Genomic DNA, 24,123 nt, shown 5'->3' on the forward strand with positions numbered 1-24,123 from the left:
TTTAAGTTATTAAATCAAATATACAGAGTGATTCATTTAATATGTACATATTTACAAAAATGCACTTTCACGAGGAGGGGGGCCGGGGCCGGCAGGTGGGCAGCAGCCTGGAGTCCACGGCAGACGCGGACCGTTGCGAGGGGAGAGTCTGTGTGAAGGCACTTGTCGTGAGCTTCGACGCTGCCCCCGTCCCAGGGACAACAGAGCAGTCGGGAAGGGCACTTCCGAAAACACAGTTGAGAGATCTCTACAGCGAGCGCTCCAGGCAGGAGTAGGCGAGGTCGGCGGGCAGGAGGGGCCGGCCAGGGAGCCAACCGGGGTCTGCCCCCGGGGCCCCGGCCCTGCCGAACGCAGGCCTCTGCTGACCTCAAGCCCCACTGACCGCCACAGGCGCCACCGACAGCCACGGGCCACGCCGCACATCACGGGTCCCACCGACAGCCTCAGGCCACACCGACAACCACGGGCTGCGCTGTCAGCCACGGGGGGTCCCACCGACAGCCACGGGTCCCACGGACAGCCTCAGGCCATATCGACAACTACGAGCCACGCCAAGAGCCACGGGTGGTCCCACCGACGGCCACGGGCCGTTGTGTCACCGCGGGTCCCACCAATGCCATGAGGCACGCCAACGGCCGTGGGTTGTCCCACCAACGCCATGGGCCACATCAACAGCCACAGGTCCCACTGGCTCTTTGGCCTGGAGCCACCGAGAACGCCAAATGAGGAATAATAAGGAAGATTCTGTAAACAGTGCACCACCTCTGCTAACGAACAGACAATTTGGTGAGGACACAGACACCCTTTGCTCTCTCCTGCCACACAGCGAGTGCGACACACAGAAACGTTACAAAAATAGCAACTATCCGAGAATACTCCATTGTTCTCCGCCTGACGGTCATCGAATAATTTATACAAGGTGAAAGAAACGTAGAAAATAAACATTTGTTTTTGGTTTTTGGTGTTTTTTTACACAAAATAAAGAAACTATGCACACGGCCTGGGCCTCCTTCCATCTGGCGGGTGGTGTGGCGCCCGGTGAAGGGTCCCGGTCGCGCCCCAAGGGCTGGCCTCCGCCCTACTCCGGGCCGGCGGGGCGCGAGTCACTGGCGCTCCTGACCGCGCGGTTGTCCACTTTGGGGCCCGAGGCCCAGCGGGCCGGCCTCCCGGGCGAGCAGCTGGGGTCTTTGGTGAATTTGTGGGAGAGGAACTTCTCGGCCTCCAGGCAGTCACCCTCGGCACGGCCGGGCTCCTCGTCGTCGTCGTCCTCCCCCCCCGCCTGCCCTGCAGCCCGCGGGCCCGGGCAGCAGCTCGCCCACCCGGCGCGGCGGCGGCGTGAAGTTCTTGCACGGGTACAGCGCGTCTTTGTGGCCGCCGAGGCCCGGCCGCTCGATGGGGTTGCGGATGGGGTTGAGAGGGGCCCACTGGTTGTTGGCGCTCTCCTCCCGCGGCAGCCGGCTCCTCTCCCGCTCTTTCCTGCGCTTCCGGGTCCACCACACGCAAACGACCACACACGCCAGACACAGCACGCTGAACACGCCGCACAGCACCGGCACCAGCAGACCTGGGAGGGGCGCGGCCGTGAGAGGGCCGGCCGGCTGCGGGGGGGGGGGCGGGGGGGGGGGCCCTCCTCCTCCTCCTCCAGCTCCGGCCTTGTGGGGAGGGACCCGGGGGCAGGGCTGGGAGGGTGGGTGGCAGGTGCAGCGGAGGGACCACCGGGAGGGGAGGGGAGGGGAGGGGAGGGGAGGGGAGGGGAGGGCCGCGGGAACTTGCGGCCCCTCACCCCCTGCCCGGCCCCGCCCCCGAGCCGCCCCGGGCTCCGCCCCACCCCGCCCCCCTCCGCCCGGCCCCACCCCTGAGCCACCCCCTCCCCCCGGCCCCCTGCTCACCCACGGAAGAGCCGCCCACGACCACCGTCTCCACTTTGACCTCGGTGATCGCCAACAGCAGCGAGCTGTTGCCCCGCTGGGTGATGGCGGCTACGATGGCGTGCGCCGTGCTCTGGATCAGGCCGCTGTCGGGCAGGTCCCTCGCGGGGCTGAAGGACTGCGGCAAAACAGCGCGACAGACCCCACTCACCGCACGGGCCAGGGCCGCGCGCCTGGGCTGTGCAGAGCCAGGGAGCGCCGAGGCTCCCGGACGGTCCCCAGGGTGCATGCAGTGGCCGCGGGCCGGGGACCGGGAGCCCCCAGGGCTTCCTGTGGGGAGACTCACTGGAGGAGAATCGCGCGGTCGGGGCGACCGCAGCTGCCGGGCTCGGGGGAAGATGGGCTGGGCCCCGACCCCCTCGCACCTGGAACAAGGATGGCCATCCCTCCCAGGAAGGCGTCCGGCCCCACTTGGCTCTGCCCCAGGTCTCAAGGGCTCCGCAAACACGTCACTGCCCGCTGCACCACCCCGAGGGCGCCGAGTAGCCAGCACCCCGGGAAACTACTGCGCCTTCTCTCCGTGTCTCCCCCTCCACTTCGGCCTCACGAGCCTCCCGGCTACCAGCCTACACCTGATCCCCACCCCGGGCCCAGAGCAAGGCCCCGAGGACACCTGCCTGGGGTCCGGACTGCACATCCCAGGGTGGCCTGAGCCAGGGGGCACCCTTTCTGCACAGACCCTGGGGGACACGACACAGGCAGAGCAGGGGACCGAGCGAAGCCTGAGCATCACCACCTAAGACCCTGCCCGGCTGGGCACCCAACCCGCCTCTTGGACTCGGCCCCACGGCTGGGAGTCGGGGCTCCAGGGGAGGGCTCTTGGCCCACAGCCGCAGGGACCTCCTTGCTCCCTCACTCTCGCCGGGGAGAAACCCCGCTGCCCTACCCTACCGCTGCCCACCCCCGGACGCTGGCCGCTGGCCTTCCCTCTCAGGACTGCCTCCGGGCCTCATCTGCTGTCACTCAGAGCCGCCCACAGCTCCAGAGACCCCTGCCCTCCGGGCCTCCGCGGCCTCAGACGCCAGACCTGAGAAGTCCGTGAGCCAAGTCCGACATCCCAGCCGCCCATCCACCCGCGCTGCCTCCAAAATCCCTGGGGCTGACAGCCGGTGCCTGGCAGGCTCCCGGGACCCGCTTCTGCAGCTGAGCCCGGCCTCCTAGGACCTCCACCTAGCCCTCCCTCGAGGCCCCAAGGGGGCAGCACCCCTCGCCCGCAGACCCTTCCTCCAGTTCCACAGATGGAACGGCGGACCCCACCCCACACCCTTGCTCCCGTTCCCTGAGAAGCTGACCCCACTGACCCCCAACCTGGAGCTGCTTCTTGGCTCTTCCTGCCCCTTCAGGCCCCTCCCGCTGCCAGCCTGGCTGTGCACGCTACCCGTCAGCCCCCGCGAGGGCGCATGAGGGGCCCGGCTCCCACAACACACAGCTGCGCCGGGACGGACTCCTGAGTGTGCGTGTCAGCCCCCGTCCCCTGCACCTGAGGGCAAGCCTGGCCCGGGCCCTCGGACCCAGCACCTCAAGACAACAGACAGGGCGGGACCCTGGGAAGGGGAAAGCGGGCAGGGGCGGCCACCCCATCTGCCCGGTGCTCACCACAGCCACCTCGACTGCGCTGGCCCCAGAAGACGGCCGGTCACAGAGCAGCACCAGCAGGCGGTCACGGGCCACCGCCCTTGTGGCGGGCAGGGCGCGGATCCCGGAGCAGATGGCGCCCACGGTGGTGCCCTGGGCAGAGAGACAAGCGGCACATGAGGGGGATCCCGGGGGCTGGGGACCGAGGCTGCCCCATGGGCACGTGGCAGGCAGGCCACAGCTCACAGCCCCACAGGGAGGAGGGCGGGGATGCGGAGGGTCCCGGAGGGAGCTGGCTTCCCAGTCCCCTCCTGCACCCACCACCGGCAGTCGGGGCGGGGGTGGGGGGGGGGCCCGGAGGCGCCCAGTCCTCACTCACCCGCCTGCCAGCAGCAGCTCCAGATACAGCCCAGGGCGGGGAGGGGGCCTCACCCGTCCTGAGCCCCCTTCCCAGTCTCCTGGCTCAACCCCCCCCCCGTCGTCCGACCCCATGGGGCCAGGATCCCTGAGCGAGCGGTCGCTCGGGCCCTCTGAGCGGCCGCTCTGAGAAAGGACGATGTCGGGGCTGTGCAGATGCCCGGGGCGCCCGCCTTCCGGGACCGGACCGCTCACCTGGGGCACTTGGTCGCGATTGAAGTGCAAAGTGAGGCGTGCACAGTTGTTGTCCAAGTGGCTGGAGCGCGGCAAGCACAGGGTGCTGGGCAGCAGGGGCTCGTCGGCGCCACACTCGCCCCACGCCGCGCAGGGCGGCTGCAGGCACTGGCCGGGGGCCTTCTCCTGGCACCGCTGCCCTGGCGGGCACTGGGCGCTGAGGGTGTCGGGCCGGCCGGCCAGCAGGCAAGGCTTCCGCCCGCACCACACCTGGGTCAGGCAGGCACACAGAAGGACAGACACAGGGGCACGCAGATGAGGACCCGCAGACAGACACGGGCACCGTGCAGGAGAGAAAGACGCGGTTGGGACCAGCAAGGCCCGGGGCTGTGCCCTGCCCCGCCACGGCCTCCCAGGATGAACGCAGAACCAGAAAGGACCCCCACCGGAACAGGGGGGCCCAAAGAAGAACGAGGCTAGGCAAGGCCCATGCTGGGGGCTTCTGGAGCCTAAAAAGAGTCTCAGTTTCCCCAGTTGCACATCAAGAGGGAAGACCTTCCTCCCAGGAGGCCCAGCAGAGGTGGGGAGTACGGCTCTCCAGCCCCAGCACCAGCACCCTAGTCTCACGGGCAGAACGTCAGTGTTACAGAAAGGTGACAGTGTCCCCTGGGCCAGGGGTACTGGGACAGCAGGCCGGCCGGGGAAGCTCTGGGGGCACCCCCATACCTTGCTGCAGTCCCGGCGACCGTCCACGCAGCGGCAGCTGTTACAATCTTCCACCCAGGAGCCCCCGTGTGGGAAGGGTACACCCTGTGACCAGCAGGACCTCCCAAAGACGATCACTGAGGAGAGAAAAACTGGAGTCGTCGGCAGGCTGGCCCTGGAAGGCCAAGTCCATCCACGTCCCGACCTGGCATGACCCCATTGGGCAAGGTGCCCCCCACCTACCCTCCTGGCACCGTGGGCCGGCCCGGCCTGGCGGGCAGCTGCATCGATAGCCGTTGATCTCATCCACGCACGTGGCCCCGTAGGCACAAGGCGAGGACTGGCACTCGTCGATATCTGCAGGGAAAAGGGGCCAGGCTCAGGAGGCAGTGAGGGGGCCAGTGACCACGCGCAGGGCCCAGGAGGACCCCCGGGCCAGGAGACGAGCCTCCCCCCCCCCCCCCCCCCCCCCCCCCCCGGCCAGCTCGGGCCTTGGTTCGCCCTGTGGGGCCTTTGTACTGGGCCTGGCCCCAGCACCATCACATCAGCCCGGCTCTGACGAGCACCGTCGTCCTCCATTCGCCTCTGGACTGAGGCGGACAGAAGCCTCTGGGGAACCAGCTCCTTACAGAGCAGCCCCCAGCCGCTGGCATGGGAGTGAGCAAAGGGGGGGGCCCGTCAGCAAGACACATGCGACTGAGGCCCGGAACAAGGGCAGAAAGTGACCGGTCGTGCCGTCCTTCCGGTTCACAGATACTGTGGCCCCGGACTCCCGACACCCGGGCCAGGCTGGGAGGAGCTCCCAGGGCTGGGGCCCCACAGCCCCCACCCGCCCAGGCGCCCCAGGGCCCTCACTGATGCGGCAGTCGGGACCCGCGAAGCCAGGGGCACACTCGCAGCGGAACCAGTTGACCCCGTCAACGCAGACACCACCGTTGTAGCTGCAGGGGAGAGGGCGGGCGTCAGGGGGGGCCCCCCCGGCAGGCCGAGCGCCCCTGGGCCAGCCAGCCTCCAGGGCCGCCACTCACCAAGGCAGGGGATTGCAGTCGTTGGTATCTGTGTTTGAGGAAAGAGAGGAAGGTCAGCACTGCATCCACCCCCCGGCACCCCCTGGGCCAGCCCACTGGACAAGGCCAGCAGGCTGAGGGCACTGGGGCCAGGGCAGCGGTCCAGGAAGAGGTGTCACAGAGGAGCCTATCCGGGAGAATGCCTCAGAGAGCGGCAGGCTGACCCCCACCAGGACACATGGGGATCGGGGGCAAGGCTAACGAGCTGGGGGTGGGGGGCCAAAGGTGACACTGCAGGTCCTGGGGGGCACCAGGGCTTTGGGGCATAGGTGGGCTCCCACCCCACAGGCCTCCACCCACGAGCTCCCCGCGGCCCCCACCCACGAGCTCACTGTGCGTGCAGGTGCGGCCCTCCCAGCCGTCCCGGCAGATGCAGGAGAAGGAGTCCCCGCTGCCCACGCAGGTGCCCCCGTTCACGCAGGGGTTGGGCAGGCAGCTGCTGTTCTCGGCTGCGAAGAAGAAAAAGAAGAGAACCTTCTCATCTGATCTGGGCAGGCACGAGGCGTCCACTCACGTCCCTGACCGGGCCATGCCAGGCAGAGCTGGAAGCGGAGCCAGGGGCGGGGCCAGGAGCAGGCCCAGGGGCGGGGCCAAGGCCCAGCGCGCCCCGGAGCCCTGCCTCCTCACCTATGTTGCAGGTGCTGCCCTTCCAGCCCGGGGGGCAGGCACAGCGGAAGGTGTCCCCGCTGTCATAGCACGTGCCACCGTTGCTACAGGTGTAGGCATCGCACTGGAACTCGCCTGTGGGCACACAGGCCGCTCAGTGGGAGTGCCCAGAGCGGCCGGCAGACCCCAGCGCGGCAGGGGCCCGGCGGGCACTCACGCGAGTGGCAGGTCTTGCCCTTCCAGCCGTCATCACAGGCGCAATAGAAGTCGTTGACCAGGTCGTAGCAGCGGCCGCGGCTGTGGCAGGGATCGGGAAGGCAGTCGTTGGGATCTGGGGGCGAGGACGCCGGTCAGCGGGGGTCGCCGGCGCTCAGGGAGGGTCAGGGAGAGCGTGGGGGTGTGAGGAGGTGACCCGGGAGAGAGGGAGGGGCGGGGGCGGGTCGGAAGCACTCGTGGAGCCCCCCACCCACCCCACACAGAGGCCCCTTTGGGCACCACTGAGTGAGCTGCCGAGCCCCTGGGAGGGGGGCGGGGGCGGGGGGCTTACTCACTAGTGTCACAGAGCTCGCCCTCCCAGCCGCTGGGGCAGAAGCAGCGGAATGCGTCCACCTCATCGATGCACGTGCCCCCATTGCGGCACGGCTGACCCAGGCAATCGTCGATGTCTGCGGGAGGCGGCAGTGAGCTGGGGGGGGGGGGGGGGGGTCCCTGCCGGCCCGTCCCGCCCAACGCGGCCTGCGGCCACTCACTCTCATGGCAGTAGGCGCCCGTGAAGCCGCTGTCGCACACGCAGGAGAAGTTGCCCCCAGGCAGGCTGACGCAGCGTCCGTGGGGACCACATACACCAGAAGGGGCCCTGCCCGCCACTCTGGACTCCGACTCAAACCCGCACCCATCGATCACTGCAGCAGATGGGAGAAGGTCAGTGTGCCCGCCACCCCGCAAACCACAGGCCCCGCCCCACCTCCGCAGGCCCCGCCCCACCTCCGCAGGCCCCGCCCCACCTCTGCAGGCCCCGCCCGGGCACGACTCCCTGGGCACAGAACAGTTCTTGCCGCCCACGTCGTCAGGGCATGCGCAGTAATAGTCGCCCTCCAGGTTGTAGCAGCGAGCTCCGTTCTGGCAGGGGCTGGGCTGACAGAAGTCTATGTCTACCTGTGGGGAGGGCGGGGAGCATCTGTGGAGGCTGGGCCCTTACCTGGGAGACAGCCGGGCCTCGCATCCCTCCGAAGAATCCCGGAGGCCCAGGCCCTGCTCAGCCTGCACGCCCAGGCGTCCGCTGCCGGAGCCCGCAGGACCGCCCATCCGACACTGTCCAGGCCAGTCAGCTGGACGGAAACACCTGCAGGCTACAGGCCCCTCCTACCGCCCTGGCCTCCAGGGGGGCCCGCTTCCTCTGCCTCGCCAGGCAGCATCCGGCTTCACCCCTCCTGCTGGCAGGAAGGCCGGCTCCTGACCCCCTCCAGAGCCACCACGGCCACGCCAAGCCCAGTCTGCGGGTCTTTCCCAAAAGCGTCATCGCCAGGCTCCACCAGTACAGGCGGGACTTGCACCGGGGGCCCTAGGAGGCCCGCCAGTCAGGAGCCCTGCCCCTGGCGCGCCTGTAGCCCCAAAGGCCGGGGCAGGTCAGCGCAAGGCGGGGTCACGAGGCACCAGGGATGTCAGCCACCCCTGCTCAGACACACGTGACCGTGCGGGTCCGCACGCCCTGGGGCGCCCCATCCCACCCGGGGCTCCTCCGTCACGTGAAGATCATTCCAGTCACAGTGACAGGTAGACGGGTAGAGAACCCGGGCCCGCCCCATCGGGAGACACTTGTCAGTACAGGTAGTGACCCTACGACCACCCCCCCCCGCCCGCCCCCCGCCCCCGTCCCGGCCCCACCCAAGGCTCCGAGGCTGGGTTTCCGTCCAGAGCTGCACGCAGCCCAACTGCGGCCTGTCCCGCACACTTGGGTGACCCGGGACGACGGCATGCCCCTGAGGCCCCCGGGGCTGCACCCCGGGCCTCACCTCGCAGAGCGGCCCCGAGGTGCCCTTGGAGCAGCGGCAGCGGAAGCCGTCGCCCAGGTCCTCACAGAGGCCACCGTGGCAGGGGTTGCTGGCACACGAGCTCAGCTGTAGCTCACAGTGCCGGCCGCCGAAGCCCCGTGGGCACACACACTGGTAGCCGGTCGCCAGGTCCTGGGGCAGGGTGAGCAAAGCAGGGGTCGGTGAGCCTCCAAGGCCACCCCCCGGGGCAGCTCCCGCCCGCCCCCCTCCCCTCGGCCTCCGCCACGGGTGCGCGTCTTACTTTGCAGATGCCACCGTGCTGACACTGCCCACGACAGTCCTCGATGTCTGGGGACAAGGGGCGGGGTCACGAGCAGGGTCCGGGATCTCCGCAGCCCCGCCCACCTGGCACCACCCACCCGCCCATACTGACTGATGTGGCACCGATGCCCTTCCAGCCCGGGACGCAATCACAGTAATAGCCACCAATCAGGTTTTTGCAAGAAAAAGCATTAAGGCACGGCTTCCCCTCACACTCATGGGCGTCTGTGAAGGAGACAAGGGGGAGCGAAGGGGCTCAGCCCCACCGGCCCCACACCTGGCCCCCGCGGCCCCGGCAGCACCAGCAGCCACGGCCACATGCACGGAGCACAGTCCATGTACGCGAGGGCCCCGTGGGCCGCTTACCCAGCTGGCAGGTGGCCCCCACCCACTGCTCGGGGCAGATGCACTCGAAGCCGTCCACCTGGTCCACGCAGGTGCCCCCTGCCGCGCAGGGGTTGGAGGCACACTCGTCGATGTCTGCAGAGGGACGGAGGGAGTGTGTGGGGGTGTGGGCCACGTGGGGAGGTGGCGGGGCTCTGGGCCCCGGTGTTCCTGTCACTCCTCTCCTGACCACCAGGCCCACGACAGCATGTGCGGACTCAACCACCCCGCCTCGCCCTGGAGCGCCAGCCCACCCCCACTCTCAGATGCCCCCAGGTGCCAGGCGGGAGCCCCACCCCTCTGAGCGGGGGCACTCACCGAGAGCACAGGTGGGCCCGCTCCAGCCTGATGGGCAGTGGCATTCGAAGCCAGAGGGCACCTCGTGACAAGAGCCCCCATTGGCGCACGGGTCGGAGGCACAGGCGTGCTCGGCTGCACGGGGAACCGAAGGCGGGGGGTTGGGGGAGGCCGGCAGCCCAGGCCCCCCGCCCTTCCACGAGTGTTCCTCCCCGAGGCCCCAAGCTGGGGGTCGGAGGATGCCTACTGCAGAGAGACCAGAGACACGGGGCCCGCGAGGCTCCCCGGGCACCCGCCCGAAGCCCGTAGCTGGCCCCTGACGCACCCCGCTCACAGTTCTTCCCCGAGTAGCCATCGGGACAGGCGCAGTGGTACTGGTCGGGCTCGGCGTTGATGCACGTGCCCCCGTTGGTGCAAGGGTGGTGGCTGCCGCAGTAGTTCAGGTCTGGAGGCGAGGGGAGGGTACTCGGAGGACGGCCCCCGCCTCGGCCCCCCGGCCTGCCCCGCCCAGCCTGCCCCCGCTCGCCCAGCTACCTTTGTTGCAGAGCAGACCGCCCCAGTTGGTCTCACAATTGCACTGCCAGGGATCCACACAGCTGCCGTGGACACAGCCAGGGTATGGGACGCACTCGTCGCAGAACCGCCCCTGCCAGCCGTAGCTGCACCTGCATTAGGCCGAGAGGCACGAGGCCCGGTGGGGGAGGGTGGACGCCAGGAGCCGTGGCCACTGCGGGGAGGCCCGGACGTGGGCGCAGTCACGTGGGCCACCCCCGGGGGGCCGGCGGCCTCGGCCTCTGAACCGAGGCAGGCCCCGCGCCGGGCGGGGGTTACGGCCCGCCAGCCAGCCCGCACCGTCACGGGCACTTCCCGGCCGCTGGCCTCGGATGGCCGGCCGCAGCTGCCCAGCCACTCCCCCCCCCGAGCTATTTTGGGACTCACCCCTGAGCAGGGCCCCGAGAGCAGGCGCTGAGAAAGGAAGGCCCCGCGGGGACCCCAGGAGCGACGGTGCCAGCCCAAGCGCTCCAGGAGCTGCCAAGGCTGGGCGGCACCCGGGGCCAGGCGGGCTGCTGGGACGCCAGGGGAGAGCTCCAGGCTCAGCCCCCCTGCGAGACCCCGGGCACAGCGTGTGACCTCACCTGCAGCTCAAGGGCAGCAACCACTCTGCCAATAAAACCCTGTCGAAGACCCATCTCACAGATGGGGGATGCAGAGGCCCACCCCCGGCCCTGAGCCAGCAGTGCAAGAGGCTACGCTCAGACTCAGAGCAGTTCCTGACCCAGGAGGACTCACCCGCTTCCTGGCAAACAGCCCAGAGAGGCCTCTTGGCTCCGAGGCCACGACCCCAGGCCTAGCCCCGCCTTCTGCTATGGGCCAGCGCTCTCTCTGGGAAGTCCTTCAGGAGAGGCAGGCGGCTGGGGCACAGAGGGCACCCAGGCCACCAGTGCAGTCCCATCCCAGGTATGGCCCCGCCAGAGCTGAGCCTGACTTGGGGGCACTGCAGTCAGGAGAAAGAGCCCATTGTCCCGCAGTGCACCCCGGGGATCAGCGGGCTACCCTCCAGGCTCTGGACAGTCCCCCCGGGGGCCCCCTTCCTAGAACAGGAAGGTCATGGCACGGTCATCGAGGCAACGTCCCCTCCGTGCTGGCACCTGCCATGTGAGTTTATTTTTGTAAAGGAAGGAGCGGTGGCCTTTTCCTGAGCTGCCCACAAGCCCCACCGCCAAGGGATGCCGACAGGCTCAACAGGCAAGACACGGGGAAACCCAGGCTGGAAAGAGGGGCTCCACCGCCCAGCCCCCCACTTGCCAGGAGGGCCTGTGCATGCATGGGCTGCACGTCCTCACCCAGAATCCTCCCTACCTACAGGTGACGTGAGGGGACCGGGGCTGGGGGCGGGGCACCCGCCAGGAAGGACCCCGCAGGTCCCGAGGATGTGCTCTCAGCCTTGGGTGGGGCAGCGCTCACCAGGCCCCACCCTCCCTGGCTTCCCTGGCCTGTGGCTCCAGAAGCCCAGGGAGGAGGCGGCAGGAAGGCAGAGCCATTCCCGCAGCATCCGGTGGGGGGGGGGGAGGGGGTGTCCTGCACTGAAACCTGAGCCCTGAGCCACCAGCAGCAGCTGCGCTCCACCCACAGGGGTGGTGGGGGGCTCACCTACTGCTCCCCACAGCCCACGGCAGCAGGAGGGGGTGGGAAAAGATCCACTTCTCTCCCACCTTCCTCCCACCCTGGTCGCCCGGTCACTGGCCACCAAGGGCTGCTGGCGCGGCATCGAGGCGGTGCATGGCACCAGGGGGCAGCCCTGCTGCACCCCGGCCGCACCCCTCCCCATGGACTGGTCTGCCCACGGTCCCCACGCTCACACCCATCACACAGGCCAGAGGGCAGGGCTGCAGGGCATGGCCCTGCCCCAGGCGGACCCAGGATACGGCTCGGCGGGGTGGGGGGCCTGCACCCCCCCCCCCTTGCCCTGGGACCCTCCGGGCTCTCCTCACACTGCCTCCCAGGCTGGAACCCCCACAGGACACACAGAGGGGTCCCCCCTTTTCCGTCTCCCGAGCCAGCCAGCTCTCAAACCGCACCCTCCCGTGCAGACTCAACACTGGGTGACCTGGGGAAGTGACTTCTCCATGCTCAACATCCTCGTCTACGAAACGCACGTGACAGCACACCCGCCCCCAGAGTGAGGCCCTGGGGTCAATGCACCCTGCGGCCAGGGCAGGGCCACCGTCACCCCGACCCACCTACTCGGCCCACAACTGGCAGCCCCTCCCAGGGGCTCCCTGAGTACGTCCACCCGGACAGCCGGCTCCCAGGCTGCCCGTGCACCTCTGCGCCCACCCTCGCTCACACGCCGTACCGGGGCCCTGCTCTACGTCCTACGCCCCCTCCAAGTCACAGGCCCCGGGCCCTCCAGCCGCCCCGCCCCCCCGCCCCTCTGCCTGCCTGCTGCCCCCTGACCCTGTCCCTGGCTTCCCCTGTCTGCAGGAGGCTGACAGGATCTCTCACTCTCCTGGGGCCCCCTCGATGCCCAGCCCGTCCTGTGCCATGTCCTGGTGCCCCCACGACCCCCCAGCCCGTCCTGTGTCTTCTCCTGGTGCCCCCGCGACCCCCCAGCCCGTCCTGTGTCTTCTCCTGGTGCCCCCCGCGACCCCCCAGCGTGTCCTGTGTCCCGTCCTGGTGCCCCCGCGACCCCCCAGCCCATCCTGTGTCTTCCCCTAGTGCCCCCGCGACCCCCCAGCGTGTCCTGTGTCCCGTCCTGGTGCCCCCGCGACCCCCCAGCCCATCCTGTGTCTTCTCCTAGTGCCCCCGCGACCCCCCAGCATGTCCTGCGTCCCGTCCTGGTGCCCCCGCGACCCCCCAGCGCATCCTGTGTCCTGTCCTGGTGCCCCTGCGACCCCCCAGCGCGTCCTGTGTCCCGTCCTGGTGCCCTAGACCCTCAAGCTTGTCCTGCGTGTGCTACGACGTGTGTCTCCCCACGTGTGTCTCAGGCTGGGTCTCTCCACATCCATCCCTCTGCTTTGGCAGTGTCTCCCAGAACAGGAGAGACACCGCCCCCAGCACCACCTCCCTCTCTCTGCCCTGCCGGCTCTGCCCAAGGCCGGCGGCCTCAGTCACGGCAGCTCCCTTGTTCAGCAACTCTGGCTGGAAGACCTGCGCCCCCCCCCCCCGCCCCAGCCCCCCACTCGTCTTCTCAGACCCCACTTCAAATCCACTCCGGGACACCTGCACAGCCACAAGCATGAGCCCCGGTGCCCCGTGTGCCTGCTGTGCCGAGGGCACCCGTCTTCGGGCCCTTGCCACGGGCCCCTTGCCACAGGATCCTGAAGGAGCACACACGCACCCGGACTCAAGGACACGCGTGGCATCGGCTCTGTCCCTGACATCCTGCTGGACCGCCGTCGCCCCCAGGCACTTACCTGCATTCCCCGGGCACGGCACACCCCCCGTGGAGCAGATTACACCCCTGTTTACACACCGCTGTGAACAGAGAGCACGTGAGAGGTGCCAGCCGAGGCCAGCCCCGCCGCCAGCCCGCACCCTGCAGCCCTCCGCCCGGCGCCCCGACGGGCTGCCCCCTCGCCGCACCCCCCCGCCCCCCGCCCCCGCGTGCCCCTCGAGTGCCGCCCACCCGGCCGGCACTCACCCTCCTTGCACTCCTGGCCCATCCAGCCGTCCATGCAGGCTTTGTTGCCATACTGGTCGCAGGTGTAGTGGCCGAAGAAGTCGTCGCGCGGCCGGCAGAACTTGTTGCACGTGGCGCTGTAATAGTTCTCGTGGCAGCGCACGCGGATCTGCAGGTCCAGGTGCGCCACGTGGCCGCTGAAGTGCAGGCTCTTCCAGCGGTCCTCGGGGTTGATCATGCCCGCGTGCGACACCCGCTCGATCAGCAGCTCCTCTTGGGGGGGCGGCAGAGTCAGCCGGGGCCACGGGGACGCCGGCCGGGCCGCCGCGGGGGCTGCGGGGCCGGGGGGGGGGGGGGGCCACAGCTCTGCAGGGGCGGGGCCGGCCGGACTGCCCTCCCTGTCGAGGGTTCTTCCCCCCCCCCTCCCCCCACACTGTCTTAACACAAAGCTTCTCCCGCCCCCGAGACACACGTGGGTCCCGTGACCCCACAGCTGGGCCTCACTTCCAATTAAGCCACGAGGGGCTGAGGGGGCAGGCTGACAGCCGTGGGCACACAGAGCGGGGGAAGCCACCCCCAACGCTTCTGTTCCGATTTGGGGTTTTCCACAAGGAGAGGCCCGGGAGCCACAGGCACCTCACTCTCCCTCCCGCTGCACCACTTAAGGGCCTGGGGAGCACTCCCGCTCTGGCCTCACAGCCCACAGCCCACTGAGCCCATCTGGCCAAGGTGCCCGGCCGACCCGTCCCCACACCTACCCGGTCCCCACCGACCGCTGCCCTGAGCCCGGGGCCCTCCGGGCAGACGGGGGACCCGAGGGCCCTCGCGACATCACCCTCGCAGCATCCATCCCAGCGATGGCCCTCCGTCCTGCCTGCTCCTCAGGCCATCCCGACCCCACCCTCTCTCATGACGTCTACCTTCGGAGTGGCCAGGGCCCCACTCGCCCCACAGGCCGCCCCTGGGCCTGGCACCCAGCGGCCTCCTCCCGGGCCTCCAACCTGGCCAGACAGTCCACCCTACGTGCGGTGGCCTGCGTGATCCTGCCTCCAGGAAAAGGCCAGCATCCTCAGGGGGGCCCACGCGGCCTCCGTGACCTGACCTTGGCCTCGCTAACCTCGTCACCCCCCACCACGCAGGCCCACGCTGCTCACAAACACATCGGCTCACCCCTGCCACCTGCACGGCTCCTGCCCTCTGCCCTGTCACCGTAAGGCCCACAGACCCCACGCACAGGCCGGCCGGCCGGCATGTGAGCCTCAGGGAAGGGCCAGCGAGCCCCCACGTTCCAGGACACAAAGGCAGAGGAGGGGCCGCAAATGCAGAGAGCCTCTCAGGGACGCCCACTCCGCCATGCGCCCGACATGGCCCTGGGGAAAACATCTCATCGGGAGAACAGAACGGAAGAAGCCAGGACTGGGGTCAGGGTCCAGGCACAGCTCTGCACATCACAAATGTGGCAGAGCTTCTAGCAGCCAGGGCAAAGGGGGAGACAGCACACTAGACCCCTGGGGTACAGGCTCATGGGTCTTTGTCCCCAGCAGGCAGAGGACCGGGAATCTGGCCACACGCATCTGGCTAAAGAGGGTAGCCTCCCCGTGTCCTGAGGGAGGCCCTGCAGGCAACTGGCTGCCCCAGCCACCCGGCTCCCAGAGGACTCACCATCCGGGGTGGTGTCATTGTCCCAGTCCCAGGCCTCCACGATGAGGGTGAAGGAGCGCTGCAGACACAGGGGCAGGCAGTCAGGGACCAGGCGGGGCCCACCCTGGCCACCTCCCCTCCCCAGTGCCCCAGCTCTGCCCCTGGGGTTGTCCCGGTTCTGCCTCCCCGGCGCCCTCCCCGCCTCACTCCTCCGCTCTGGGGAGTGGCTTAGTGCCACATCTCAACAGGCCCCAAAATGACCCAGGGGGCGGAGGCTGCCCCTCCAGGCCACGAAGGCTCTGGGGACTTGGGCTCCTGCAGCCCCAGTGGCCCACACCTAGCCAGCTACCCCAGCTGGGTCAGCAGGAGGAGCGGGGCAGTGGGCTGGGGGCTGGCACACAGACCAGGGTCCCACGGGCAGGAGCACCCCTGGGCACCTCACCGGGGCCCGCAAAACATGAGGCCTTCTGCGAGCGGAGACTCGAGAGGGACAATGCCCTGTCACCGCCCCAGCTGCCCCTCTACCAGGGCCTGGAGCTGCCCCCAGGCCACAGCAGGTGCACGGTTCAACGGCACACATCCCACAAACCTGCCCCATCCAAAGAACAGAAGGGAGGGGCCCTGACTGCACAGATGGGGAAACTGAGGCTCGGGGACTGCCCACGGATGTCACTCCCCACTCGCTCCTCCCAGGAGCCTCTGGTCCTCGAGTACAATGTGATGGGTAATGTCACCGAGTGAACTCAGGACCCACCCTCTCCACCGGAGGCGGCAGAGACCCCAGCAGTGCTGCCCTTGTCCAGCGCAGGTGTGCTTTCCAGCCGCAGGGGCCCAGCTCCTCCCGCCCAGGGCCTTCCGTGCTCCCGGATGCACACTGCTCAGCCCTCTTCAGACCAGCCATGAACATGCTGAACACCCCTCCATCCAGCCCTGGCTGCCCTGGGTTGGGGGCCCGTGGCACAGGGCCGCCTCTGTGGCCACAGGCTGGTGGCTTCCCCCCCAAGGTGGGGGGCCACGCGGGAGAGGCCAGACTCATCCCCACCCTTGGCACCCCCCACCTTCTCGCCCCTGTGGTCTGGCCGTGCCGGGGAACTCACACACCTCACGGCCAAAGGCCACCGCGTGGGCTGTTCCCCCAGCCCAGCAGCCTCCCGCTGATGCCCCAACCCGTCAGCACACTCCGGCCAGAGACAGACCCCAGCCTCCCTGGACCCCGGCCCCACTCCGACTGCCTGCCACACCCAGCCACCCCCACAGCCTCCGGGTCCCCGGGGCACAGCCCTCCTTCGGGGACCCTCTCCTCGTCCCCACTCTAGGCCTGCAACTGTCCCTCCAGAGAGACCGCACCACCCCCAGCTGTTCCCAGCCTTACCTACACTGCTGACTCTGCCCTGAGCAGAGCCTCCTGGATGCCCCACGGGACCTCACACCCACCCAGGAGCCGTCCTCCACCCCTTTAGAACATTCTCCGCCCACATTGGGCTGTCACTAGGCTCTCGGTCGCACATCTTGGAGTCTCCCTTAAACCCACTCCCCATGCCCCCTACCAACCTCCATCAAGCCAGCTACCTGCAGCCACTGGGGCCTCCACACCCCCATCCATGGGAGCCCCGATGACCCCCAGGGCTGTGTGTCTTCCCCAATGCTCAGAGCCCTCCTGGGGCTCCCCGTGACTCCTGCCCTCTTCCCAACCACCCAGCCCCTGCCCTGCCTCCACCCCAGCCTGCCCACCCTGCCCCTGGACCTTTGTACACACAGCTCCCTCCCTCTGCCTAGAATGCCACCCTCGGGCCAGCCTTCCCCTGGCCGTTCCCACTCGTGCTGACAGTTAGAGTACCCAGCTCTTCCTAGACCTCACTCCACCCAACTCACTCACTCATTCATTCATTCATTCATTCATCGAGCATGCACCAGGCATGGGCCTACTACTAATGGGTGAGTCAGACACCCAGGGGCGAGGTGCCGTTCTAAACAGGGATCAGGGCAGGCTGTGGAAATGGAGATGTTGGGGTTGAGGCCGCAGACAATCAGGAAGCACCCTGAGCAGGAGGAAGCGCACGGTAGGCCCGCGGGGCTGGGAGAGCAGGGGTGTGAACACGGGCTATCAGGCTGTGCTTAGTCACAGACCCCGTACCAGCTCGGGCGCCGATGCCGAGAGAAGCGAGTGGTTGCTGGAGGGGGCAGGGAGGCCACAGACCGCCCGGCAGGGCTGTAGTGACCGCTCTGGCCACTGTGCAGAGTGGTCTGCGAGGGTGGGTGCAGGCAGGGGCAGGGAGCCACAGGCCGGGCACGAGAGGACAGGCCGGTTTCGGGGGGGGGGGGGGGGGGCTGTGACCACCGCTGCAGGTCAAGTCCACCAGCAGGACGAGCACCTGGGCTCCAGGTGAGCAGGGGGCTCCTCCTGGCTCCCCAGAGCCCCCACGCCAGAAGCTCAGGTAGGATTACCACCACCTTCGTCCGCGCCCAGGGCTCCAGTTACCTGCTCCCACAGGGATGCGTACCCGCCCGCCAGCTGGGCTCCCTGCGCACGGACAACAGGAAGTCATCCAGAGAGAACCTGAGCCAGCAGGCGGGACAGCACCCACACCTCCCCCGGTGCTGGGCCCCCAGCCTCCTCTCCTCTATGGGGCTGGCCTCCAAGACTCAGTTTCCCCAATGCCAACGGCAGCCTCTCGTCCCCGTGCTTCCTGACACGTGCAGTGTGAGCCAGGACAGGGTTTTGTCGCCCAAGTCCCCAGAGAACAGGAGAGTCGATAGGTCCAAGCCAGAGGCTCATAAGGTCTCCCGTGGTTCCAGGGATGGGGCAGAGACGATGAGGGCTGGGCAGTGGTAGCTAGGACGGGAGGGGGGCCCCGAGCAAGCAGTCAGAGAGCCCCCGTCCCTCCGCCCAGGCCAGCCTCAGCTGGGCCACCTGCCTGCCTGGCCCCGAGAGGCCCATCCGGCTACCTGGCCGTAGTCCCCGAAGGCCCCACCACACCCCTTCCCAAAGGACTGCCCTGACCCACCTGCACCACACAGGTAGACCCCCGGCCCGGCCATCTGACTACCCCTCCCCAGCTCAGACCCCCAAGGCCAGGCCCAAAGCCTTCGTCTGACCCTCGGACAGGGCTGACAGGGCAGCAGCCCAAAGGCATGGGAACGGCGCAGGGCAGACACGGGACCCATGGACCACACCCCGTGGCCAAGAAAGGCCGGCACTGGTTTCTTCCCGCAGCATCCCGCATCAGCAACCCAGCCCCCCCATGGAGCCGGCGCCAGGAGCTCTAAGCACAGATACATTTCCTGAAACCTGAGCCTTGGAGAGGCCCAGGCCTCTGCCGCCATTGTCCCTAAGGAGAGGGGGAGGGGGCCACCTTCCCCCAAGGCGAGGCCCGAGAAGTGGACCACAGGTCCGCCCCACACAGCAACTCAGACACCCGCACTCCACACCTTGCCTGGGTGCGCCCCACCTGCCCCACCCGCAGTCCCTCACCGTGAAGGTCGCCGGCAGCCCGGGGTCTCCCGGTGCCGTGTCACACGGACCTCGCGAGATCCCCGCAGCAAAGCCCATGACGTGCTGACACCAGTCAGGCCTTCCCCACCCGGGGTCTGGGGATGGGGACCCCAGCTCAGGCCTGGAGATTAGAGAGGCTTGTCTGCCGGCCTGACTCCGTCCCCTCACTGGGCCAGCCTGCACACCCCCCAACCCCCGTCCGCACACCACAGAACAGCTGACAGAGCCCCCCCACAAAGCCCCGCCACGGGCCCTCCAGCATCCCTGTTGCTCCGCAACCCAGCACCCCCTCAAAGCCTGAGGACAAAGCCCCTGTCCATTTCCGAGCCCTCCACTGGCTGGCGCGGCCCCTCCAGGCACTGAGAGCCCCGCCCTGCCGCCCCCACACCAAAGCCTCAAACGAGACCCCTGACACCAGCAGGTGACCAGGTGCAGAGCAGGGTGCGGCCTGCCGAGTGTCATCCAAGCAAGCCCCTGGTCCCCTCTGGGATGGCTCAAGAAAGCAGCCCCAGCGCGCTCCGGGGGTGGGCCCACGGCAGCCCTCGGGTCCTCGGGGCAGGGCACACAGGAGGGATGGAGGCTCCCGACCGAGGGCAGCCGCGGTACTCCCGGACACAGACCCTAGCCTGGCAATCCTGGGCCGGAAGCACGCAGACGACAGGTTCCCGCGGCAGTTGGGCGCAGCAGGGTCAGGCCCTGTATTCACATCCCACCAGGCCCTCCCTCAGCGGCCACAGTCCCTACACACGGCCCTGAGCACACCAGGGACCCTCTGGGACTCTGGCCTTCTTTCTGTGGGCTCCCCGTGGAGAAGAGGAGACGGGGGAGGCCAGGGAGCAGCCCGGGGGCTTCCACGAGCCCGAGCCCACAGGGCAGCCCTGCCCCCCCCCCCCCCCGCTTGTGAGACCCCACCATCGCCCCACTTCACAGGCGGGAAGGCCCCGCACCGGGTCCTGCAGCGGCCCGAGAGCTCAGGTGGCTATACTGTGAGGGTCAGCCCCAGGCCCGTCTCCAGCGAGCCACACACAGTCGCCTCCCTGCACGCGCGACGTGTACGACAAGAGACGCCTACGGGTGGCGTTCTGGGGTGCCAAGTGCCAGGGCCTGGGCCAGGTAGGAAGGGGTGTGCTTCCTGCTGGCCCCTTGCTCAGGACGGGCCCCTCCAGCAGCCAGCTGCTCTGAGCTCACCACCCACAGACCCCTCCAAACCCAGCACTGGCTCCCGGCCACACCCAGAGGTGGCACGCGTGCACACACGCGCACAGGCACGCGTGACCAAACGTGGCCTCCATCCTGACCGCCACGGGCTCAGCACCAGTGACAACAAGGAGTCACCGAACTCCTGGGGGGCCAGTGGGAGGTGTGCGTCGCGTGGGCCACATCCTGGCAGGTCTACCCCCACCTCCCAAACCCTGGGCCCGCCTGTCCCCAAACACCGAGCCCGACGCCAACCCGCAAGCACGCGCTACAGACGGCTCGCCCCACGCGGCCGGCTCAGGGCCCGCGAGGGCTCAGGACGGGCCCAGGGCAACTTGACGGGGCGGGGGGCAGGGGGGGCGGTGCAGAGCCCAGACTAGCTCCCTGTCCTCCTGTCTCGGGGGGCGGGGGCGGGGGCGGCACTGGCAGCTGGCTCCCTCACCTCCCCAGCTCAACGCCCTCCTCACACCCCTACTCCAGGATGCCCGAGAGTCCAAGCTGGTCCTGGGCAGGGCCTCCCCCTGCCCCCGCCGCAACCCTCCCAAAGGAAACCCAAATACGATTCCAAACGCGCCCCGGCTCACAGGACGGAACCGAACTTGCAGCAGAGCCAGGCAGCGTGGCCGCGGGGCTGCCGCCGGCGGAGCGGAAATACCAGGGCGCTGGCATCACCAAACCAGCTGCACACGGCGGCCAGGATGCACTGTCGGCGGGGAGCGGAGACGCGGAAGCCGCCCCCCGAGCATGCAGCGAGCCCACGGCCCCGGCCACCTCACAGCGCGTCCCCTCCTGAGCACCTGAGGGAGCCAGCTCGGAGCGGGAGGAAGGGGGGGGGGGTGGAGACGGCACCAAAGACCCAGTGCCCAGGCTCCGGGGCTCCCTGCCCTGTCCCATCCCGCCCCTGGCCAGCCCGTGGGGCCAAGAGCCATGAGGGACACGCGCCGGCCCGCCACATTCCTCCAAGGCCTCCCTGCCCCCCACCCCCACTGCTGCCAACTCGAGCAGAAAACACATCCTCAGGTAGCGATTTGGAGCCACGCTGGCTCAGGCCCAAGTGCAGATGACAGGCTGCGGGCGCTGCTCAGACCTGCCTGCTGCACGGCTGTGGGGGTGAGGGGGCCGAGCAGATCCTAACCGCCTGGAGCCCTCCCATGCCTGCCCCTGCCTTTTCCAGCAGGGACACAGCTCCCACCCAAGGCCCCAAGGTCAAGGGAGACCCCAGAGGCCAGCCAGAGACGCTAGGACGGGGCCCTGGCTAGAGGGGACCCCCGCCATCCCTCCTATGCCAGCGGAGCTCAGAAAGCAGCAGAGACGGGGTAGCGGGGAAGGCTGCCTGGCCTAAGCTTAGGAAGAGGTATCAGCACAAGGCTCAGAGCAGGGTGAGGCAGGGGGCCCAGCCCCCCCACAGGCAGGTCCTACTGACCCAACATTGGCCGGCCTGGCCTTAACCCCAAATCTCTCCCAGGACCAGGGCATCAGATGGACACCGGTGCGGCCAATGGTCTGGGGCCCTCAGTCACAGCCTGGCACCCTGCTCCACCCCTCCCCGCTCCCAGACCCTCTAGCAAGCCCACCTCAGCGGCCCCCACCAGCTCCTGCACACTGGGGTGCCTCTCTGGGGCCTTCTCTCATTCCTGCCCCACCCAGACCTGCAGCAGAAACCTGAGTGTGGGGGAAGGGGGAAGGGGGCAGGCTCTGCTTCAGAAAGCGGACCAGTCACCTGGTGCATCAGGAGACCTCCCCTGGCTCACCCAACTACTCGGGCACATCCCCCTGCCTGCCAGCCCCAGAGCAGACCCCAGGTTTGGACCACATCCCTCTCAGCATTCCCGAGCCCACTTTTCAGCCAGCCTGCCCCCCACTGACCCCCTTAAAAACAAAATAAAACAAAACCAAAAGCCCCCAGATAGACGGTGCCGGGAAGATCCCAACACCAGGGGTGTCCTTGGGCCAGCAGCAGGGGTGCGCCGACACTCGCACATCGGGTCCTCCAGGGCCAGCCAGGGCTGCCCCCCACCTCCACCCCCGGGCATCCAGGAAACAGCAGGGCGGGCGCAGGCTGGCCACGGGCCCGGGGCGGCTCCGCCAGGGCCTGCCCCAGACCAGCCCCAGCACGCGCGGCGCACATGCCTCCGCGGCCTGCCCGGGCCCGGGCGCCGCGCCTCGCCTCGCCTCGCCTCCCCCCTCCCCAGACAGACACGCGCAAGGAGACGCAGGCACACGCCGAAGGCTGCCGCGCACGCGGGCCGCGGCCACCCCGCTCCCGCCCCGCCCCTGCCGCGACCCCCGCGCGTCCACGTGGCCAGGCGCGGACGGAGCCCCACGGAGCACGCGCCCAGGGTCGGCCCGCCGCGCGGCGCCCCCTGCCGGCCCCTCCCCGTCCGGGTGCGCGCAGTCGGCATGTAGGGCCCGGCCGCAGGTGCCGGAGGGGCGGCGGGCGCCGAAGGAGGGGAGGGCTGGGACCGGGAAGGGGTGGGGGGGGGGGGGGGGCACGTACCGGCCAGGCGAACTGGAAGGGGATGACGACGAGGCCGGGGTCCTTGTCGCCTCCGGCCCGGGCCCGTGCCCGCGCCCGATCCCCCGCGGCGCCCGCCGGCGGCAGGTAGAAGGAGTTGCCGCCCAGCACGGGCGTGGCGCCGTGGCCGTAGCTGCAGGGCCCCGTGGGCGTCACCTTGGCCTGGTATTCCTTGAGGCACACGCGCACGTACGTGTCGCACTCGTCGTGGCCGCAGCCCCCCGCGCGCGTCGTCCGGCCGTCGCCGTCACAGCAGGCGCCGCTCAGCAGCTCCCCGTTCACGTTCCGCAGCGCGCTCAGCTGCAGCTCGAAATAGCCCATGGGCCGTGCCGCCTAAAAATAAGGCAGAGGGAGAGCGCGTGGAGGCGCGGGCCGGGGTCGGGGAGCCCGGGCGCGGGGGGTGGGGGACCCGCCCGGAGCCCCCGCCGCGCCGCGCAGCCTCGAGGGCTGCTAACAGCGGGCGCCCGCAGCGGTGCCGCCCGGCCCCGAGGGGCGGCCCGGTGCGCCCCGTCCGCGCCCCCCCGGCCTCCGCTCACCTGCACGCAGAGCGCCAGCAGCAGCAGCAGCCGCCCCGGCAGTCGCCCCCGGGCCTGCGCCCGCATCGCCGCCCCGGATCCCCCCCGCGCCGCGCCCGCCGCCCCGGCCCGCGCCGGCCCCCCCCCCCCCCCGAGCCCGCCTGCCCGCCCTCCGAGCGCCGGCAACAGCAGCGGCGGCGGCGGCGGCAGCGGCGGCGGCGGCGGTGGCGGGCGGGGTCGGGGCGGCGATGCGGGCGCCGGCCTGGACGCGGGCCTGGGCGGCGGGCGCGCGGGGCGGCGGCGGCGGCTCCGGCTCGCAGGCAGCGGTTCTCCAGCCCGGCTCCCTTTCTCGCGGCGGCGGCGGCGGCGGCGGCGGCAGCGGCGGCGGCGGCGGCGGCGGGTCCCGGCCTCGGCTCTGCGCGCCCGCGCTCCCGGCGCCCGCAGCCAACAAGTTCGGGACGAGACTGACAGCTCGCTCGCCCATTCGTCACCCGCGTACCTGCATATGCATGAGGGGGCGGGGCCGCGCCGCGGGGTGGGGCTGGGGGGGGGGGCGGCCGGGGGCGCCCGCTTTAAAGGCGGCGGAGGGCGCTCCTGCCCGCGCCCAGACCCGGCGCGCGCCTCGCCAGGCCCCCGGGCGTCGGGGGTTCCGTCACGCCTCCAATGAACCCGGCGTGCGGGGGCAGGCGCCGCCAAGCGGCCTCCCCTCGCCCGAGCCCCGCCGGGTGTCAGGAGCCGGGGGTGGGGCGCCCCTGAGGTCACCGCCGAGGTCCCCTCCCATCAGTGCGCCACCGCCGCGCTCCTCGCCGTCCCGGGGGAGAAGCCGCCTGCTGCACAAATCAGGGCTCTGCCCCCACGCGGGGCGGGCGCGGCCTGGGACCCTTCCTTGGGGAACGTCCCCCTCCGCGCAGCCCCTACCGCCTCCACGCCGGCCGCAGGGGGCGCTGCTCCTCTCCGACGCCCCTGCCCTCCCGCCGCACGGCTCGCGGGTCGGGCAGCCAGGCAACAGATGCTCCGCGGCGTAGGCTGGGTGCCCGGGTCCGCGCTGGCGCAGGGGTCGCCAGGCCTCACCCTTGCCGAACGCCTAGGCCGGACCCTGGGCTGGGGTGGGGACACAGGGGATGACCAAGGAATAAAAGACGGTAAAAGACGGTGGTGCACGCTCAAAGGGACC

The 24,123-nt window shown here is 69.7% G+C and overlaps 1 protein-coding gene across 1 annotated transcript; it reads right to left on the minus strand.

Moving 5' to 3' along the window:
- Positions 1 to 23,080, minus strand: JAG2 (jagged canonical Notch ligand 2). Its single transcript, XM_053889894.1, is given in 26 exon segments — positions 1 to 1,285; positions 1,287 to 1,564; positions 1,890 to 2,046; positions 3,525 to 3,656; positions 4,116 to 4,364; positions 4,821 to 4,936; positions 5,043 to 5,156; positions 5,655 to 5,740; positions 5,828 to 5,855; positions 6,199 to 6,315; positions 6,494 to 6,607; positions 6,690 to 6,803; positions 7,024 to 7,137; positions 7,222 to 7,374; positions 7,477 to 7,627; positions 8,485 to 8,655; positions 8,765 to 8,811; positions 9,151 to 9,264; positions 9,487 to 9,600; positions 9,791 to 9,910; positions 10,000 to 10,130; positions 13,383 to 13,443; positions 13,610 to 13,861; positions 15,251 to 15,308; positions 22,417 to 22,767; positions 22,971 to 23,080. Coding segments are annotated over 26 exon segments (3,615 nt in total). The 5' UTR covers positions 23,037 to 23,080; the 3' UTR covers positions 1 to 1,078.
- Positions 23,081 to 24,123: the final 1,043 nt, after the last annotated feature.

This window comes from Panthera pardus, unplaced genomic scaffold (assembly GCF_024362965.1).
Source record: "Panthera pardus isolate Hobbes unplaced genomic scaffold, ASM2436296v1 HiC_scaffold_24, whole genome shotgun sequence".
Lineage (NCBI taxonomy): Eukaryota > Metazoa > Chordata > Mammalia > Carnivora > Felidae > Panthera > Panthera pardus.